Source organism: Sugiyamaella lignohabitans, chromosome A (assembly GCF_001640025.1).
Source record: "Sugiyamaella lignohabitans strain CBS 10342 chromosome A, complete sequence".
In the NCBI taxonomy this organism is placed as follows: domain Eukaryota; kingdom Fungi; phylum Ascomycota; class Dipodascomycetes; order Dipodascales; family Trichomonascaceae; genus Sugiyamaella; species Sugiyamaella lignohabitans.
The window spans coordinates 672,694-693,096 of NC_031672.1; the positions used below are offsets into that span (position 1 = coordinate 672,694).

General features: G+C 41.8%; 8 protein-coding genes and 1 non-coding gene across 9 annotated transcripts; 3 read left to right on the forward strand and 6 right to left on the reverse strand.

Moving 5' to 3' along the window:
• Window positions 1-1,448: 1,448 nt before the first annotated feature.
• On the reverse strand, window positions 1,449-2,855 carry BSC6 (Bsc6p; the record flags this gene model as incomplete). The annotated part of the gene is made up of 1 exon (XM_018879007.1): window positions 1,449-2,855. One exon carries the CDS (start codon window positions 2,853-2,855, stop codon window positions 1,449-1,451), a length of 1,407 nt encoding a protein of 468 aa, XP_018734458.1.
• Window positions 2,856-3,521: 666 nt separating this feature from the next.
• On the forward strand, window positions 3,522-3,594 carry AWJ20_209 (the record flags this gene model as incomplete). Its single annotated transcript has 1 exon — window positions 3,522-3,594. It is a non-coding gene; the product is annotated as a tRNA-Trp (tRNA).
• Window positions 3,595-3,850: 256 nt separating this feature from the next.
• Window positions 3,851-4,807, forward strand: ABP140 (Abp140p; the record flags this gene model as incomplete). The annotated part of the gene is made up of 1 exon (XM_018879027.1): window positions 3,851-4,807. One exon carries the CDS (start codon window positions 3,851-3,853, stop codon window positions 4,805-4,807), a length of 957 nt encoding a protein of 318 aa, XP_018734459.1.
• Window positions 4,808-4,837: 30 nt separating this feature from the next.
• ENV9 (Env9p) lies at window positions 4,838-5,656 on the reverse strand (the record flags this gene model as incomplete). Its single annotated transcript, XM_018879037.1, has 1 exon — window positions 4,838-5,656. The coding sequence occupies one exon, from the start codon at window positions 5,654-5,656 to the stop codon at window positions 4,838-4,840; it is 819 nt and encodes a 272-aa protein (XP_018734460.1).
• Window positions 5,657-8,131: 2,475 nt separating this feature from the next.
• AWJ20_212 (Kinesin-like protein) lies at window positions 8,132-9,751 on the reverse strand (the record flags this gene model as incomplete). Its single annotated transcript, XM_018879048.1, has 2 exons — window positions 8,132-8,723; window positions 8,871-9,751. The coding sequence occupies 2 exons, from the start codon at window positions 9,749-9,751 to the stop codon at window positions 8,132-8,134; spliced, it is 1,473 nt and encodes a 490-aa protein (XP_018734461.1).
• Window positions 9,752-10,403: 652 nt separating this feature from the next.
• AWJ20_213 (glyoxylate reductase) lies at window positions 10,404-11,534 on the reverse strand (the record flags this gene model as incomplete). Its single annotated transcript, XM_018879058.1, has 1 exon — window positions 10,404-11,534. One exon carries the CDS (start codon window positions 11,532-11,534, stop codon window positions 10,404-10,406), a length of 1,131 nt encoding a protein of 376 aa, XP_018734462.1.
• A 403-nt stretch (window positions 11,535-11,937) lies between these two features.
• On the reverse strand, window positions 11,938-13,182 carry AWJ20_214 (uncharacterized protein; the record flags this gene model as incomplete). The annotated part of the gene is made up of 1 exon (XM_018879068.1): window positions 11,938-13,182. One exon carries the CDS (start codon window positions 13,180-13,182, stop codon window positions 11,938-11,940), a length of 1,245 nt encoding a protein of 414 aa, XP_018734463.1.
• A 2,778-nt stretch (window positions 13,183-15,960) lies between these two features.
• tam14 (uncharacterized protein) lies at window positions 15,961-16,710 on the reverse strand (the record flags this gene model as incomplete). The annotated part of the gene is made up of 1 exon (XM_018879079.1): window positions 15,961-16,710. One exon carries the CDS (start codon window positions 16,708-16,710, stop codon window positions 15,961-15,963), a length of 750 nt encoding a protein of 249 aa, XP_018734464.1.
• A 414-nt stretch (window positions 16,711-17,124) lies between these two features.
• NOC3 (Noc3p) lies at window positions 17,125-19,197 on the forward strand (the record flags this gene model as incomplete). The annotated part of the gene is made up of 1 exon (XM_018879089.1): window positions 17,125-19,197. The coding sequence occupies one exon, from the start codon at window positions 17,125-17,127 to the stop codon at window positions 19,195-19,197; it is 2,073 nt and encodes a 690-aa protein (XP_018734465.1).
• Window positions 19,198-20,403: the final 1,206 nt, after the last annotated feature.

Here is a 20,403-nt window from a genome sequence, read left to right on the forward strand (position 1 = left end):
ATGCATAACCCAGTTCATGATTCTCCTGCGGGAAATTATCGATAGTAGACAATTGGGAAACTGACATTGCTTTTGGTTTATGGCCCTTGATAAATCTTGGTTTGGTCTCGTCTCGCTGTAAGAGATAACTTTCTCGAAATATAAAATCCTCTGGCTGGTTGGGGTCACGAGTGTAAGTAGTGAAAATATCTCGATGTAAATATTTGCGAAGTTGTATGCTATCAGAAGCAGCAACCGCAGCTATGGCACCGACCGCCATTTTCTGATAGATATATATTATATTATTTCTGATCCACTTTGACGGTTTAATTCGCTTGTATCAAATGTTTCTGTCTCAGCTGTACCTAATATTAATGATTTGAATCTTAATTTTCTTTGAACTTGGACGCCCCACTTATTTTATACCCTTGGTTTTCTTTAAAAATATTTTCGCTCTCTCCAATCTTAATATATAATTCGACTTTTATCTCCAGTTAGCATCCACTTGCTTTGCCAACTTATATATCGGCATTAACCTGCTTATGTACTAGTGTCCCCAGCTGATCTTTGCTTCGCCAACATGCGTTCAACACAGCCAACCGACTTATTTCCTTCCACAAAAAGTTGTACAACCAGTCCCTGGAAGAGTGACTCCCATGCAATACTCCCTTCTGGCAATACTGGCCAAAGCCATTGGTCCTAGTCCTAGCCATAAAACCTAAAACGCCTGCTATTCTATGCATAGATGGCTGGATCATGCATATTCAGGGGGCTGGTAACGGGCGATGCATGCGTTATCGTGATAAGCGCATCGCATCCAAAATATGGGGGCAGGTGAAAATGACGAATGGGGACTGTCACCCAGCCACCTAATTCGAAAAGCCAGAAAAGTTCAGAAATATTTGGACTCGGTAACCATTTGTGAGGAACTACGATAAATGCTTATAGGACCTGTTATAGATGATGTTATAGAGATGAACATTTCAAATACTACTGCAAGTGTGCACTCGCATTAGGGCTGGGGTGTATGCAGTTGTGCAGCCTAGATCAGCAGGGACGAAACAGTGGCATTAAATTGTGGACCACCTGAAAACCATGAAGTTGTGAATAAACTTTAATGCTGTTTCCGCTGAAACGTGATGCGTTGCGTTTCGGGCGATTGCAGTGTTCATAATTCGCAAGCTATTTTATAGGGATATAAATTGTTAATAAATTAAATATATTGCTTCTAGATCAGATGAAGTTGATATAACCAGAGTTTGGAAACTGACATGATAATAGTCTCGGATTTTTTAACATTAATATTCTTTTTTTATATGATCCGTGATTTAACATAGGAGCAGTATCACGTGTGTCTAGATAAACTTTATGTGCTGTTTCGTCTTAACAAATGTCGCCATAGCTTCTCCGTCACAGACGTGCAGGTAGATATTCTATCAAATCGTTTACCTTGAAGCGACTAATTTCGATTAATTTCGCTGAGGATGAAGCTTCAGAATTAACAGCCACATGACTAACATCAGCGATAATAAGATGACAGTATAAGGGCCCAAAACTCGTGGGCCGAATTTGTTAGCTATAACGCCGTTTATGAATGGTGGAAGTGCTGCTCCACCGCCGCCTACAGCAACACAAAACCCAACACCTGCGACGTGCAGATATTTTGGTAGCTTTCTTAAGGCGGATGCAATTATTGTAGGAAATACTGGACCCGAAATGATGCCAAAAACAATCGTGAAAGCAACTGAGACCCCTAGCACCGGTACCAACCAGACAATTAGCACTGAGGCAAGAGAGACTAGTATGAAAAAAATCACAAAGTAATCTTCAGCTTGGAAATGTCCAACTAGAAAGCCCAGTGTCATGCGACCGACAGTCAGTCCTGCCCAGAACCCTGTTGTGACATAGCCCATCTTGTCTTTGGCTCCGTGGCGTACTTGGATCATAAATGTCGAAATCCAACCCCCAAATGAAACTGATGCTCCCAAATATACAAATAGAGTTATAGAGAGCATCCATACAAGTCTGTCGCTCACTACTCTCAGCATTATTTTATTGTCATTCGATGCTTCACCTACTGTAGTATCAACGTCATGAGAAGAGTTCTCTATATCTCCTCTCCTTTCTTCTGTCATGCTATTAGTGACATCTTTTTCAACTTCCTGTTTGTATTTTACTGCCGTTTCTCCCCAGAATGCACTTGCAAATGCCAAAATTGATGTTGCACCCATGCCAATAAGTAAAAAGTAGCAGTGGTTCCACCTTATACCATGGCCTATCATTGCTGTGAATATTGCTGGACATATTGTGCCTCCTAGACCATAGCACCCATGGAGTAGTCCGAGAGCCTCGTTCGAATGTTTTAGACCTCCAACCCAGGAATTGACTGTCGAGTCGATGGAGCCATTGCCGAATCCCGCGATTCCGTACATGATAACAAATACAGGAAAAGGTGGTGCTGTACACACTACTATATAGCAGATCACTTGACAACTTGCGCCCATGATACCCACACCACACCTTCCAATTAACCTATGAATCTTATCCGAGATTAGTGCTGCTATACTGTAGCCAATGAACGGTGCGAGGAAAGCAAGCGATACAAGAAGATAGTCTAATCCATAGTAGGGTTCTAACGTCGGTATGAGAACTCCAATTGATGAATCGTTCATACCACAGATAATAAAGCTGTAGTAGCCTGCTGCAACCCTGAAGATGTTTCGAATAGGATAGTTCCAGTCATATAGATGATCTTCGGGGTCGGACGGAGGTACTGATAAAGTTAGAGTCTCTGTGTTATTCTGTTTGTTTTCCTGATAATCGAGCTCTCCAGCCGACTTCTGTCTGGCTTCTTCAGCATTAATCTTCTCTGCCATGTTAGAATGTCTATAGCAGTAATCTACAGCAGAAGGCAGAGAGAGGGTATCAAACAGCTCCTATATATAGTCTTATACATATGACGATACTTCATGAGACTCCTACAAACCTCCTTGTAGTGTGTATTTATATATGGGATAGTAATTACGAGGTTCGAGTGATCATCTTGGATGAACCTACCCTGGTTTTAATATATGAGGAGGTTCGGGGAGTGTCGGTGTTTACAACAGCTCGCATCACGTTGTCTGGGGTAACTTAACCGTCTGATCTTCGCTCAGTTTTTGCGGGGAAGGTCGGGGGGCGTGCCATCGGCTACGTTTTTATGCTTTACAGTTTCGTATTTGAACTGGATTTTTTTCGTTCTGAGGTTGCCAAGAAAGACTCCGAGCCGTTTTTCTGGTTTTTTTTCGGATTGGGATTTAAATAGAACGGTTCCGAGGCTCGGCCGTATGGTCTAAGCAAGTGAGATGTAAGTTAGCTGCATATAGGGGCCCTCATAATGCCTATCAACAGGAAATAAAAAGGTTGAACAACAAGAGCTATATTTCGGGGCTATTGGCATGGATGAGACGATAATGAACGATTTATTTACCTTGAAGAGGACCAAACGACTGTTATGACAGGTTTGGCTCGTAAGATTACTGTCAAGTAAGGAGTGCGTGAAAGACGCGTTAGCTCAGTTGGTAGAGCGTCGGATTCCAAATCCGAAGGTCATTGGTTCGAGTCCTGTACGTGTCAAAATTTTTTGATACTGATCATGATTCAATAAGTTTCAAGGTTAGTCAAAATTTTTGGATCTATTCATTGAAAAATTTACAGTTGGTACTCTAGGGCATGGTCCAAAAATGGACTAGAATCGAACTTGTTGGTTTGATCCTTATCTTGTCGTGATGTTAGGGCGTATACTTAATCTATGCATGAAGGGTGAAAAAATTCGTGTGATCTTAAAAGATAACGGAAGATCAATATTCTCAGCTTCATCACAACAGCAGAAATGGTAGAGATGCCAGAGACACAGCCAGAAGTACCTGGTCCAGTGGATACATCGGTCAGCAGGCTAGAAAGAGGAGACACACCTTTCACATTTGGACAGAGAAATTTGGTAGACGAAGAACAAGTGTGGAATCATAATGCATGGGACAACGTAGAATGGGGTGAAGAACAAATCACAGAAGCCGAAGAGAAGCTTGTTAAACAGAGAGAGGCACCTGTCAAGCCCTTTGACAAAAAGCTGTTCATGTCAGATCCAGCCAAATATTGGAATCAGTTTTATAGGAACAATAGAGAAAACTTCTTCAAAGATAGGAAGTGGCTAAGAGTCGAGTTTCCCTCGTTATACGAAGCCACTAGACATGATGCTGGTAAACGGGTCATTCTCGAGGTTGGATGTGGTGCTGGAAATACTATGTTTCCTGTTTTAGAGGCAAATGAGAACCCGGATTTAATGATCACTGGAGTTGATTTCTCCAACCAGGCAGTTAAGCTTGTCAAGGAATCTAAATCGTTTGATCCCAAGCACGCTCATGCTGCTGTCTGGGATCTTGCTGAGCCAAGTGGAGCTCTACCAGAAGGTATCGAGGAGCATTCAGTTGATATTGTTGTTATGATTTTTGTATTTAGTGCTCTGGCACCTGACCAGTGGGAGCAAGCCGTTCGCAATCTTAAAAAGCTCCTGAAACCAGATGGTGAAATTCTTTTCAGAGATTACGGTAGATACGATTTAACACAGTTGAGATTCAAAGGAGGAAGATTGCTGGATGATAACTTCTATATTCGAGGTGATGGCACAAGAGTTTACTTCTTCACCGAAGAAGAGCTCGAGCAAATATTTGGCAAGGAGTTTGAAGTTGCCAAGATTGCTGCTGATAGAAGATTACTGGTCAACAGGTTACGAAAATTGAAAATGTATAGAATTTGGATGCAAGCAAGATTTGTTAACAGGTTAGAATAGGCATTATATTTATAGAACAATCGCTAAGATTTATAAAAAGTTTCGCGACTTGAGTTCGTTTGCTGTCCATTGCCAAGTCTGTCTTGCCATAGTATAACTACAGGCTCTTCTACTTGCTACACCCTCCGCCCCATATGTCACTAGATATTTCCCACTGTCACCCTTTTGGAGACTGAATCGATCAGATATTGCCGCTTGCAGAGCCGAATAAGAGGCTTGCTCTGGAGTTACTCCAAATACCTTGTTAAATAGTGTGAACCCTTGACTAAAAGCAGCTCCAACATAGGGGAGATCTTTCCAGTAACTTAGAATTCCAGTCTGTAACGAAAATCCTGGATGAACAACCAAAGAAAGAATGTCTGGATACAGCTCGCTAAGAATGATTGTGGTATGTATATTGGCTGTCTTTGCATTGCCATAGCGGGGCCACGTCCATAGTATATTTGGCCTGTGATTATGGCTTCTTGATAAATCAACCTTTCTTGTCGCCATATAATGTCCTATAGAAGACACAAAGACGATCCGTGGCTCATACTTTGACTTACGAAGAGTAGATATTAACTTGATGGTAAACAAAAATGGTCCTATATGATCAGTTTGAGTTTGGATTTCAAAGCCGTCTTCAGTTTCAGCATAGGGTAGTCCCATTACCCCTGCATTGTTTATTAATAAATCCAAAGATGATTCCTGTTTCTTGAAATTTTGCACAGATTGCATCACCATCTGAAGTGATGTCAAATCAAGCCGCAAGAATTTCAGCTCACCAAATTCACATCTATCAGGCAATTTAGGTTTCCTTAGTATAGCATCGATCTGAATATCTCTTATGGCCCAGTGAGCTCTATCCATACTTCTACAAGCAATGTATACAACCCAACCATGTGTGTATAGGTGGAGCGTGATATAGTATCCAAGCCCAGTGTTTCCTCCTGTGACAATTGCTACTTTGCGCGAAGTTTTAGGATCATTATATGGCAGATTATTAGGGGAGAATTTGTCCATACTGATCTAACAGAAAGCAATACCCTCTTTTTGTCGGAGGGAATCAAGAACTAGCTCTGGCGTAGTACTGTAACATATACATAGTTACATAACTCAAGATCCAGAGCTTATGGAGAGTGAATGGGCCATTCAAAAATCATAATGAAAAGAGTTCGAAAAACCAACAAAAAAACCCACCAGGAGCCACAAGTCGGATTTGAAATTTGGAGAGAATGAAAATGGATCCTATTCTCTAGCTAACAAACCTAAGTAGTGGTCAACCGCAGTATCATGAGACACTTGAATGGCTAGTCAGGCCATCAGTGGCTTAGTGTCCGAAACACCTCCTTGTGCTATCGGAAAAAGTGGGATGGTTCTCTACGCGTACTAGCGTTAGTCTCCTTACTAGAGATCCCTTAGTTTATCCTATTCGGTAAAATATATAAACATAGAGCTAATCAATCAGTCAGTTAACATATGCACATGTGACAATTAGGTTTCTTTGCATTGACTAGTTGAAGGAAGAGATATGCCGATCGTGTTTCTCAACCGACTAATCTGAGGGGAGAGAGATTAGCTAATTTTGATTTTTTTTATAAACAATATTGTGGGAATAATCAGTATAGTCAGCCATACCCAAAAAAAAAAGCATATTTCAAGTGATTCTTGGATTTAAAAGTCTTTATCAGATATCCAGTGCATACATGTTGTTATACCACTTTATGCTTGCATGTCCGTTGATCGACCGTTTATCACTACAGTTCTAGCGAAGCGGGAAAGACTATTAATATTAAGTACGGTAATCGTCGTCGATCGTTGCAAGTGCGAATGGTGAAGCGCTCACATGATGTTTTTATTGGACATGCTACTGAGTATGTCTAGTATAAATCGGGTTAAGCATATGCAAAAGACGCCAACAAAAAAATAACAAAAGAAAATAAGAGTTGGTCCAATGTACATCGAAATTCTCTAAACTCGAGTCGTTGAAAAAATGACAGATTCAAGATTAACAAAATTTTGGACTTTTTTTGATGGCTAAATGTATACGATTAGATTCCCCTTACTTGGTCTTTTTGTAACTTGCGACATAAGAGATGTGGGGATAGAATCGGACTGAGTAGGTTCGCTCTCTAACTCCAAGTTGCTCCGCACTTGCATGATTGGAGCCAGTATTACCTATCTCCTCATTGTACTATTCAGGAATATGGATACAACTTTAAGGTGCACCAGCGACCCATGCCCAGTTTTCTGGCTCAGCCTGCACCGCCTGATTCGTTTTGAGCAAGTCTCAACTTGTGGTCATCACTTGGTCAGTCTGATTAAAGACGCGTTCCAAAAAAATTGTGAAAACGTGAGAAATAATATCCAAATTTACTAAAAATATCTTCAGATAGGGGGCTGCCCACGGGAAGTGCTGCACGACAGATATGACTGACTGCATATCAGCCACGGTTCCCCACTGAAAATCATATCCATTATCGGTGAAGCTCTAGATTAAGCTATATAGCTACTATTTAATGGTGTAGATCAATGCGACAAAAGCTTAAGACAAGCTCTAATTTGGATCTACCTTCTCGGTTGGTAAAAGCCAAGATTGTCTGGGTATAGGACTAAAGGCCCAAACAACATGTTATCTAAGCCACAAACATAGCCCACGCTGCATGCTCAACTGACTGTCATCTGTTCTAATCAGGCTAGCCCGTTTTTTAAACCAGATATAACTAGGTGCATGGCAGGTGTAAGTGTGGATGATGCAGCTTGACCAGACTTAGAGGGGGCATGCAATTTCGAATCTAACGGCCAATTAGCAGCGCTGCAAGGAAGGAATGAAATATACATGGGCCAATGTCCAGAATAACTATAAAAGGATGAGTTTGGCACTTTCACTTTCTTACTACTTCACTTGGCAGCTAAGAAACTTTTCACTTTCTATTTATCACTGAATCAATCAACCGTACAAATGTTTTTTAAATGGACTTTGTTATTGGCAGGAGTCGCTTCTGCTACCACTTATCAGAACTATGTCCAGGTCAGACTGGAGACTAGTATTTCTGAGACTATTCCTCAATTATCAGAAGTTGATACTATTATGCCAAAGATCTTATCCAGTTGCAATCTAGGACTTATATGTGATAATAATGGTGCGGTTTCAGACACTGATGTCATTATTGGCGGAATTAATACAGACTATCAAACATTTTTCAACTGCCTTTCGCAGGGGGTCAATTCAAATGACTTGACTGCTTTGGTCGCCGTTAAGGTCCAGGAAGAATCAGATCCTAATGGTGGATGCGCCAGTCTTTCAAGTGCTGCTCCTAAATCATTCGTGTGTGGAGATTCGAGCTATTGCGGCTCAGGAAGTAGTTCATCCTCTGGTTCAGGCTCTTCTGGATCTGGGTCTGGATCTGGGTCCACCTCCGGCTCGGGATCAACATCCGGGTCCGGTTCGGGATCAGGTTCAGATTCAGGATCTGGCTCTGGTGGTTCTTCATCCGGTTCCAATGGTGCTGGTTCAGCTGGCAGTGGCACATCCTCAGATTCTAACAGTTCCAATGGGGCTTTTGGAGCATCTGCCTCGGAGGGCGGCTCAGTAGTAAACGTTTTACCTAGCTCAGCGGTTGAGAGTTTCCATACAACTTCTTCTATTGCCTCTGTTGCTTCTTCCCCTATGACTTCTGCTGCACAGGCCTCCAGCGCTGAGGTTTCTAGCGCCGCTTCTGCCGCTGAGACATCTCCTGGTACTACATTGTCCACATCGGCAGCCGAAACCACCACAGCATCTGAGACCACTTCTGCAGAAACCACTTCAACAGAAGCTACTTCAGCAGCAGCAGCAGCCTCTTCTGCTTCGGCTAGTTCCTCAGCAGCTGCTTCAGAATCAAAATCTGGTTCTTCTGCCGGAGTTTCTTCTTGTATGCATGTGTCATTGCTCGTTCTATCTCTTGCTCTGGGTTCCTTTTATGTTATGTAGTGGAACATTGGCCGGTTGATTATATATTGTAGTAGAACAATAGTTAAATAAATAATAAATAATGTGAAACTAGTGAAACTAGTAAAACCTACTTAAAAAGATCAAGGTCACTTATCTTCGTCATCAGTGACGCTCTCTTCTCTGCGTTTCCGTGCACTCTCTTTAAGGTCATCCCACCTGCTCTTCATTCGTCCTATTTGAATTTTGAGCTTATCAATTTCGCTGGTAAGAGCCTCTATTTCTTCTTCATGCTGTCTGTTACGTGCAGATTCACGGCTATTAAACTCATTTCTTAACAGCATCAAATTGTTTTTCAGTGCATCCTTCTGTTTCTTCGTTGCTGTTTCGTAAGCATGTAACTGAATGCTGGTACGATTAATCATCTGCCGTAAATTGGCATTTTCAGTGGCCAACTCTTCTATTGATGATTTATTCGTGTTTGGAACAACATAAAAGCTCTCGTTATCAAACTTTATAGGGAGCATTAGACTGGTTATAGCCGAGTTAGCTTCGGACTCGCTTGCACCACCTGAACTGGACATTCCGTTCTTGTGTAATGCCGAACTATGGTTCTGTACCTGATGCAATCGCTCTTCCTTTGCTTTCTCAATTGAAGCATTGAACGTCTTGGTGAACACACTGTTAATAGACGAGTAAAACTTGTAAAAAGGATCTTCTTCCGACAATTTTTTCTTGGCACCAGATGCTAAATGGGCAGTACCAGTAGCTTTTGATGTATTGGATCCAGTAGTAGGAGCAATTCCTCGTGCAGAAGCGAGGGATGCCGTCAGTTCCTCATGCTGTGCGAAATGTCTTTGTGGTTGAACCTGATGCGATCTCTGTTTATGCTGTTGAAGTTGCTGCTGCTGATACTGCTGCTGTTGGAGTTGTTGTTGTAATTGCTGTTGTTGCTGTATGGCTTTCTCGTTGGCTTTAACATCTCGGAGAAATTTGGATCTCGATGCCTGTTGCTTGGCCATTGCATGTATCATCCACTGAGCCTATAGCAGAGTTAGACACTACTTTGCAAGATTCGGTTCTTTAAACTTACTTCTGGACTATTTGTCAGTAGTTGTGCTTCTGAGAAAGATTTCGCAGCCTCCAGATGAAGAGCAGAAGCTTTGACATAGTCGCCATTCTGGGTGGCCTGGTCAGCCTTTTTCAAAAGAGAGTATGCCTATTGCAATGTTAGCAAGAAACTTCTATTAAATGATCTCAGATCAGATTGCAGTTTACTAATACATACAGTATCCAAAGGCGACCCATCCATTTTAACTGGCAATTCCACTATGGTTACTGAGAACTCCTGTAATCTTGAGTATTAATAAATGGTCGAAAGCTGTGATGACATGTGATGCATTGGTGATCCTTATCTTTGGTAAAACATGCACGTGATACTTATCTTTTCCAGGGGTGTGTTATCATTAGCCCTTAGTACCTTTCGACATTCAAGTAAATTTTCTAAGAAGTTCATTAAAACGTGGAATTAAATCTATAGCCCAAAAATCTATACAAAACACGAAAAGCTATGCCTCTCAGAAGAGTCGGCCGACTCCCGCCCTTACACGAAAATTAAAGAGTCCAGCACTGGAATCGCTGTAAGGTCAGGAATAAGCCTAATCTAATAGAAACAACTCATGACTATTAATTAACACTGTTTCGTGCCTTCCCAGAGCCGAGAACGACATCCTTGATGTTCACAAAACAGTTCTCAAGAGCAGCCTGTGCAGACTCATCGGTGCACGATCCAATATGAGGTAGCAACGTCACATCGTGTCTTTCAGCTAGAGCAGGCTCGATAAGTGGTTCTTGCTCATATACATCAAGACCTGCTGAGGAGAGCTTTCCAGACTCCAGTGCCTTGATAAGGGCCTTTTGATCAATAAGGGGTCCACGTCCTACATTTACAACTCTGGCAGCATCAGGAAGTAGTGCAATTGTCCTCTCATTCAAGATGTGTCGGGTGTCTGAAGTCAAGGGAACCACAAGTACCAGAAGATTCGACACCTTGGCAAGAGAATCAAAAGTTTCATGACGTGTGATTTCAAACGGAGGAGTTGAGCCTGTACCACCTAACTCTTCGATTTCACTCTCAGTCAAAGGACTTCTCTTGAGATAATGGATCTTCATACCTAGAACAGCGAGTCTTTTGGCAATGGCACGTCCAATAGAGCCGAAACCAACAATACCAGCGACCTGTCCTTTTGGACTATCGACTTTATAATTGCCAACTAAATGTCCATACACCATCTTTCTTTTGGCCGAAACATCTTCGGAGCTGGCCCGTCCAGCTGCCTTATCAAACTGGTCTTCCACAACATACCTGGCAGATAAAGTATTTCTATGAGTTCTTAGCGAGTTTTCGAAAAGTGAAGTAAATCTATACGCAGATAAAGATAGGTGCAACGCAATATCAGCTACATCATCGGATGTAATACCAGCTGAGTTGGCAAGAACAATGCCTCTTTTAGTAAGAGCGTCGAGATTGTACAGATCCACACCCACGGTGGGGGTAGCGATAACTTTAAGTGTCTTCGGCAGGGCATTCAATAACTTCTCATCATGTAAACCACCAACAGGCACAAAGGAGAACCAAACTGTGGCAATAGCAACAATGTCATTAAACTCGGTCTCAAGCTTCGAGATCAAGTCCTCCTTGGTTGTAATATCGTAGTTGATGAGTTCAAACTCAGACTCATATCGCTTAAGAATGTCCTTGTCAATAAAATGGACAACTCCGAGGAGCAGAATCTTGGGTCTCACAGAAGCAGTCATGGCAGGATTCACAAGGTATCTGGTTCTTTGTTTCCTTTCGTAATCAAGTATTTATAAAAGCCAGTTTTTGGTCTGGAACCTCGAGCTGTCGGCATCCCCGACTGCATATTTATAAATATTGCAAAATCACACAGGACTCTGATCCCTGCCAGATTAGGACTGATAAGTCCGGGAACGAAATTTCGTTACGAGAGACACAATCAGTGAAATTTCCAGATTCTGACTGAGATTTTCACCACTGATATTAAATTTCGCAATACGAAGAAACAATACCGGTCAGAAGCAAACGACTCGAGTACAGCGAGAGGAGCAAACGGGCTCTGGGGCAGAGCCCCAGAGCCGGAGGCAGATTGGCCCGTCCACACTATTAAACAGAAACAAAATATATATGAAAACTAAAATGCTACTTTTTCTTGATACCGTCAGATTCACGTTGGAGATAAGCCTTAACAGCGGGTCCCCACTCGTCTCTCTTCTTATAGTGGGCAACGTTGTCAGGGAGGTTGTCTATAGCCTCGACAAGTTCTAACGCACGGTCTTCTTCGCGGATTTGAGATAGCGGTGTGACGTATGTGCGGATGGTGAAGAGGAGATGCTTGGTATTGGGTAAACGGGTCAAGACCTGTCTTTCGACTCGGAGGAATACCTTGTCGAAGTCGAGCTCGTCAGGATTAATGGCCTTGAGCTTGGCACCTTTCTTGGCATGGTTGAGAGTGGGAGCATACAGATTAGTATGTCCCTGGATAGACCAGTTATATCGTTGGACCCACTTTCCAACCTCAATCTTGTGGAAAAACCTATCCATGGCGTTCTCAATCTTCTCTTTATAAAGAGGAACCGGTCCATGGATATCTTTCAAAGCGAGATTCAACTTCTCAGCTGGATTAAATCCCGAGGGGAATGCAAAAGATCCAGCACGAAGATAGTACTGCTGGGTCTTCTCGTCATAGATCAATATCAGGAAATCCTCCTCAAAGTGTTTAGCCAACAGACGGATCTTACTATCCATGCGTTCCTTCTTATCAGGAATAGACTCTTCGAAATCTTTGTCATACTGTTCAGAAGTGCTTGGGATATAATCTTTCTTGATAGCATTATAGATGTATCCAGGTCGTCTTCTGGTGGTGTAGAAGTATTTAGGAAACTTCTTGGTGATGTAATTGACAAACATATCGTATGTTTCGTCAACAGCCTCAATAGCCAAAGGATTAGTCAATACCGTATTATCACGGTGGTTCTCTACGATTTCGGCCCTAGCTTTTGTGATGTCCTTATATGTATTCTCTAGTAACAGCCAGTCATTAGGATCCAGTGCTCTGAGGCCCATAGTCATAAAATATGGCCCTGGTTTATAAGGGCGGTATTTTCTGGGATTTTCATTTTCCCAGTCAAAACTTCTTGAAACAGGAACAATAGCAGACGGATATCTTCCTGCAATATATCTTCCCTGTCGTACTTGATGCTGACTATCCTTACCAAAAGGATTATAATTTTTGTAAAGACGACGAGCAAGATAACTCATCAAAACTGCAAACATTCCAACAATCAGTTTCTCAATGTTCTCATAGCCTTCACCTAGGAAGCCCTCGCCTTTCAAGAAGGAAACAACAACCCCGGCAACATGGGAAATATCCGGTAGTTCTGACATTTTGCTCTGTAGGAAATCTAGATTAAGCAGAGTTGTTGGATTAAAAGTCAGGAGATTTATTAATTTTCTGGGTCGTTTGATTCAATATATATCGGCCTGATGATATATGCGGGGCGGAGGTATGGCTTATCTGTCAGAATACCTCTAATCACTCTGATAGGTAGTACGTCTGATCCAGCTGCAAAGCTGGTGCCGTGACTTTTCACGGCTCCGCCGATCTTGCTTATAAATTAAGCTCTTTTTGCCGCCAGCTGCAGACGTATTTTAAAGTTGAGATCAGCCAGTGTCGATCTTCAAGACAATACTGCAGAAACGTTAGATTAAGCAGAAATGCCATCTTCATTTAACGAATCAAGCCCTTTTCTTTTATTACTAATTAGTTGAAGCATATGCTTATTATAAGGTGAACTAAGGAAAAATGTGTTGAAGTCTAAGCCTAGAAAAGAAAATTCTGAAGTCTTTTGAAGAATAATGGGAGCTTTTGGACGGGTCTTCTTTTCCATGTCTTCAGTCGACCAGCGTCTTATTCAATATTTTCTTAATATGCAGTGTCGTCTCTTCCCATCTCCCCCTGCAGAGCTGTGGTACTGCTGACTTGGAATATTTATCACCAAAATCTTCACTTAGACAAGGGACCTTTCGGCCGAATTCTTCGAATATCATCCGGTACCGTGTCTGAACGCAGTCGCAGGGTTCTTCTGTGTAGCTTATTCTAAGCTCTTCAATGCATGACTGTATCAAGAGAGTCTCTGGTTTAGCCGATCTTACTAGTCTGCCAAACAAAACTTTTAAAAAGTCTGCTCTCCATGTACGGAATTGAACGTTCGCGGTATCATGAAATCCGTTACTAAAGCAAGTCCTGGTTGAAATAACACGCTCAAGGGTCTTCTCAAGATTTGAGCTTTCAGCCATTAAAAACAAAACCGTCTCATATGCTATTTGACCGTAATCGTCAGGTGTTTTACACACCTCGATCAAGTTGTTGGTGGCTTCTTCGAGGAATTTGCTCACGTCCGAGTCGACATTAGGAAACCCAGCAATGCGGTTAAGCAATCCACAGGTTTCATCAAAGCATTGTATGTAGTTTGGTAATAGCCTGAACTGTCTATCTTTCACAGGTATCATGAGGGGCTTGAGGTACTCTAAACACCACCCAGGAGAATAAAGTAATTGGACTCCAGCCAGAACCATCTTGAGATGGCTATGCAATACTTCAACAAACTCTGGTCTTTCGTTAATTGACCTCAGGACTAGTACTTTGTTCAGGGACTGCTCCAATTGCTCTTCATCAAATGAATCCGTGAAGTAACTGCCCTCACTTCCGCTGTCGTTACACCATTCATCCGTCACTGATGTTTTCTTTGATCCAAACAAATGGATAGGAATGCCTGTCGAGGTTTGTATAGAGTTGGTTGTTGAGCTATCTGATAGTGTCTTTAACTTCACTTCAGGCTTAGATTGACATTCACTTGGCAGAGTGGAATCACTCTGACTGGAGTTGGACCGTTTTGCTGCTGGTCCTTTGATTGGCGAATGCTCTAAAATTGTGTCTTCGTCGTCACTTCTTAAACAATTTCTGTTCCTCTCAGAACTCATAGACCTTGAGTATGATTTAATCGAACAAGAACCTTTAATTTTCTGCTCACTTCTTTTCATATCCACTTTGTTGCAACTGCGGCTACTCTCTGCTCTGCTTTTGGCTTTTCTAGGAGCACTTTGGCGCCAAAGGCTCATTACGCTGGTATGGGTTTTTTCTCTAGCACGATTGATGAAGTAAAGATATGTTTCCCTGATAGTGGTCTTTCCATAAAGGAAAGAGGGGGGTGTTTGCGAGCTAGCAGAAAGCATCGCAGATTCCTAACTCAGTTACCGGGTTAGTTGCAAAATTGACGACTGGACACTGTTCAGTCAACGTATACGTGTTGTGTTACAAAGGAAACAAAATTCCTGAATAATCAACACTTTTATATTTCACCTGTATCCATCCCATAAGATATAAAGTTCCAGAGGTGGTTGTAACCATATTAATACGGCTCTGTCGATCCCATCTGGATGCTCTGCTGTGATGTACAGGGTCTTAAGGTGATTCAACCGCTAGTTATGGGTAGATCCGCGAAGATCACGAGTTTCTGCAGTCAGATCAAAATTATACCCCACCACCTGGCTTGTTTAAAGGATGTTCCATTTTTTCCAGTTCTATAATCTAGCGACGATCTTGGTGTTTCAAGGCAAGCATATGCACTAGGAAGTACTCATTTCCTTCAATATTCTTATCTGGTTTGTTTATGATTTCAACATAGGCAAGCTTAGAACCTCAACTGCATTTTTAACTTGGATATTAAATAAGGTATACAAATCTGGTAGTTGAAAGAGGCACAAACCTATGCAAGGCTGGAAAATTTCCTAGTCAGTATGCAATAATTATATTTCAGCGATACTCACGGGCTTGAACCTTCCTGAACGCCATACAATGATTTCGTTCCAAGGCGTTTCCGTGGCGGACATCATTCACAACCTCGGATCTGACAAGGCATTACCCCCGTTCTGTATTATTCGGCTGTGAGCCGAAAAATGTTTAAGACATTGTTGGCTGGAACCAGTCGTCCTGCCTTCTTTTAGGCATACATAAACAGAAGCTCATAAGGGATCCTCGAGTAAGATTACATCTGGACAGTTGAGAGGAGAGCTAAGAAGGAAGTCAAGAAATCCAACAAATGGAGGCAGTCTCGCTAATAATAAATTGATCTTGATAAATAAAAAAAATAATCATGCAGGTTATCATAATACATCACCACCCCTCTTTTGCTCCATTAGCGCTCTATAACTTTGAATCACTCTATCACGCTCTTCCTCCAGAATCACTCGTCTTGCCAGAGAACCGGCAGATTTAGGGACGTTTCGTAGCAATTTTGTAGGCAAATTGAGTTCAGGTGGTCGATCAGCTACGTCTCCGAATTTGGGCTTTTTAGATTCGAGATGAGCCCAAGGATCAGGTGATGGCTCTCTTTTACCTTTCTTTGGTTTCTGGTCTTCATCGTCTTCATCATTGTCGTCATCGTCATCATCATCCTTCTTTTTCCTACTGTTAGCCTCATCTTTGGCACGCTTTCTGGCTTTCCTTTTATCAGCTCTCGAAGGAGACCCCTTACGAGCTTTCACAAGTGGTAAAGCCTCGTTTACTCTACGAGAGAAGTCTGACATTCTTTCACCAGGCAAAATTTTTAAATCAGCCGCTGGGGTAGTATTCGAAATCGACGCAACTGACGACGTACTCTCTCTTGTTCGAGAGCGACCTCTTTCTTCGCCTTCTGTTCCTTTTGCTACTTTCCCTTGCTTCTTATTTGACCAGTTCATGAGTCGTTTAAACTCTTTGGGCATATCATCCTCCATATCGTCTCCATTTTGGGTAGGCTTAGAAGCTGCTTTGTTCTTCTTGCTGACTTTTTTCGGGTTAATTAGAACACTGGGGGCAGTGTCAAAATCCACTTGCTTCCGCTTCAAAGGATTACGTGCCCTCTTTCTTGGCATCTTTTCAATAGTTCTAGAGAATAAATAAATTAATTCTGAAATGTTCAAATTATTTCAGCATAGTTTACGATTGATGGGCGAATTTTTTTTATGAGAATGTTATTCTATAACTGAGGTTGCAGAGCGAAATTTGCAATTTGATACAAATTATCACAATTAAGACAACAATTGACCGAATAGAAAGGGTCGAGATTAAAATATATCATTAGCTGAGTATTTAAAAGATCCAATAGTAGAGGACTTATTTTACTCTTGTGAAATAATATCGAATTGTGCACCTTGTTCAAGCTCTTTCTCAGGGCTTTGATCACACGGCTGTCCATACAGATCAGATCTGAATTTTTTATGCATGTCAAAAATAAATATTTTGGCACAGTTGTAGTTCAGTAACAAACTACTTATTTATTATATACAATGGCCAAAAGACCCAGAGGAAAGGTGGCTGAGAAGCTTGCAAAGCGGTCTAAAGACAGGCACACTGCAGACTCAGCTCTTAGTTCGTCTTCATGGTCTGCTTTGGGTGAGGTAGATGAAGACCCCAATTACCCAGACAGTGATCAAGAACAGGACTATGACAGTAGACCAAGGAAATTTCAAGTTGCTGATGACGAACGGGTTGAACGATTGCCAGTTAAGACCTTAGAGGGAGAAGTTAAACGAGTAATGGGAAAAAAGGAGAAGAAAATCCAAAAGGAAGTTGAAGAAGATAAAGAGGACGAGTCTGAATCAGAGGAAGACGAATCTTCCAAAAGCGAGGAAGTCACTACAGAACAAAAGGCTTCTGGAGACGGTGAAGATGATAGTGATTCTGAGCCCGAAGATAACGACCCAGTTTCTCTCAACCAGAAGCTTTTGGAGCTGAAGGAGATCATTGCAGAGACAGCAGAGAAGCTAAACGAGGATCCAGAGGAACATATTAGCAAGTTGAGAGAGTTACGGGAATTGATCGCATCTTCGAAGCACTTTAAAGCTAAGCAACTTATAATATTGTCGTTGGTTCAGATATTCCAAAGTCTCATACCCGGTTATCGTATCCGCCCTCTTACAGAAAGTGAACAGAAGGAAAAAGTATCGAAAGAGGTCAGAAAATTACGAAACTTTGAAGAGAGTCTATTATTGAATTACAAAGCATATATCTCTACTCTGCAAACGTTTTCAAGGAAAGGGAAAAGTTCGCAGGTTGGAACAGTTAAATACTCCCTTGCCAGCGTCTCTATCCTGGCGGCATGTGAGCTCCTTGAATCAGTTCCCTATTTTAATTTTAGAAGCGAACTAGTTCAAATCATCGTTGACAAATTAAGCACCAAAAAAAACGATGAAACGTTTTATAAATCTATTCAGACACTGGAGACTATATTCAAGGCCGATGAGGAGGGACAAATCAGTTTTGATTTAGTGAGGCTGCTATCCAAGATGATCAAGGCCCGAAAATATAAAGTTGATGAAAAGGTCATTAACAGCTTGCTTCATCTGAGACTCTTAACCGAACTTGCAGCTAGAGCTGATTTGGAGAAGGTACAGAGGTTTGTCGAAGATGAGGGACCCAAAAAGAAGAAAGATAGAGTCCACCTTAGTAAAAAGGAAAGGAAAGCACGAAAAGAGCGCAAAGCTATTACCGAAGAAATGATGAGGGCTGAAACAGCCGTCTCAGCAGAAGAAAGAGAGAGACTCCAAGGAGAAACTCTAAAACTTGTATTTATTCTTTACTTCAATATTCTTAAGGAGCGATCAGAAAAGCTTATTGGCGTAACATTAGAAGGCTTGGCAAAATTTGCACACTTGATCAATGCGGATCTTTTTGGTGATCTATTGGAGGTTTTGCGTGAGCTTATCTTGGAAAGACAAAAACGCATAGTAGGCGGCGAGTACGAATTCAAGGAGTCCGCTACCCGAGAGTCGCTTTTATGCATCGTAACAGCTTTTGCACTCCTGTCGGCTCAGGCTGGTGTTGGTGAGTCTATGAACCTTGACTTGACCTTTTTTGTTAACCATTTTTACTCGAGTCTTTATTCTTTATCATTAAATGCCGATATCGAATTCTCCCACAAGACCCTTCGACTCGATGATCCATTAAAGGCAGCATCTATAACACCCAATAAGTACAAGGTTAACATTTCGACGGAAACTGAGATGATGATCAGAGCATTTGAATTTATCTTTTTCCGCCAAAGATCCATAGGACCCAATAGGGTTCAATCATTTGCTAAACGACTAGCAATTTCGACTCTACATATGCCCGAAAAGTCGTGCGCTGCCTCTCTAAGAATTCTTGATAAAATGACCAAGAAGTTCAATAGTATGCCTGCCCTCTATTCTACCGAAGACCGTGTTGCAAACGGCGTTTATAATATGGAAGTCGATGATCCTGAGCACTCGAATCCAGGAGCAGCAACTATCTGGGAGACTGTACTCTTAGAAAAACATTACTCTCCAATGGTTGCCAAAGCAGCACAAGCAGTACCCAAAGGTGCTATTGTTCCCACGTAAATAATATACAAAGTTGCATTTTTAATAGAATACTCCCTGCATCTGAGATCTGCAAGCCCGCCCTGCATCAGCCTAGTGAATGTCATGAAGCTGTAATGCATGCAGATCAATAAGGATCATAGATGGCTCTGTAAAATCCCTTATCTTGAACGGAGACACCTGGCAATATTTATTAGCTTAAAAGAATAAAACCAAAAAAGAAGTAATACATATGCTTATTGGGACCAAGAGTTTTGCAATGCTTGTTTGCCATCAACAGAATAGAGCCGGAATAAATTCAAGGAACTTTCTCAGCCGTATAATTGCATCATTACGCGGCCAGCTCACGTCAGGCCCGTTGGGCCGTGCTAAATCATCTCCTTACCACTATGGATCAGATTTATAATTGTCGTGAAGTAATTTGTATAGGCACTAAAGATGTAAAACAAGATTTGCCTTCTTATCTAATGCTAAGACTGTGAATAATGAAGGGTGAAAAATTCATCTTATACTCAAAACCTGATGGCAAGGTCACCAAAGATTTTGAGCGGAGAAAAAGGGTCTCTTACTCCTGTACTCTGTGTAAGAAACAAAAAATCAAATGTGATCTTGAATTTCCTTGCGGCACATGCAGAAGCAAGAAAAGGCCACATCTTTGTAAATTTGAACGTAGCAATGGTATAAACAATTCGCAAGATGTGCTGACGACGACGTCTGAGGGTACCGCCAATAGCGACAATGAGACAGGAGATGGGGATCACACAAAAGATATGGAAAAAGTCCCTCCTGATCAAAGGCTGGTATTATATGGAGAAGTCTCAAGTGGCACCACCAATTATCTAGGCCCTTGGCATGCCGATGTTGCAGCTGCTCACAAGGAGCCAGGGGTACGCGTGATACTGGACGACTTTGAAAAGCGGAAAAATCAGAAATCTTTAGACTGTATGAGACCCTGGCAGCAATACGACAAAGGAACAAATGCAACTACCTATATAGACCCCTTCCTTTGCGGAATTGACGAGCTATTAGTCCAACACCTGCTTAACACATACTGGCAATTTATCAACCCAATTGAAAGTATATTGGACCCAAATTCGTTTTGGGATAAGTTTGATCGATACAACACTGATCCTACCTTAATAGACTGTTGCGACCGGCCTATATTTTCAGCATCTCTTTGGCTTATGCTAAGCTACTCCAGCCGATCTTTGTTACCATCAGATTGGA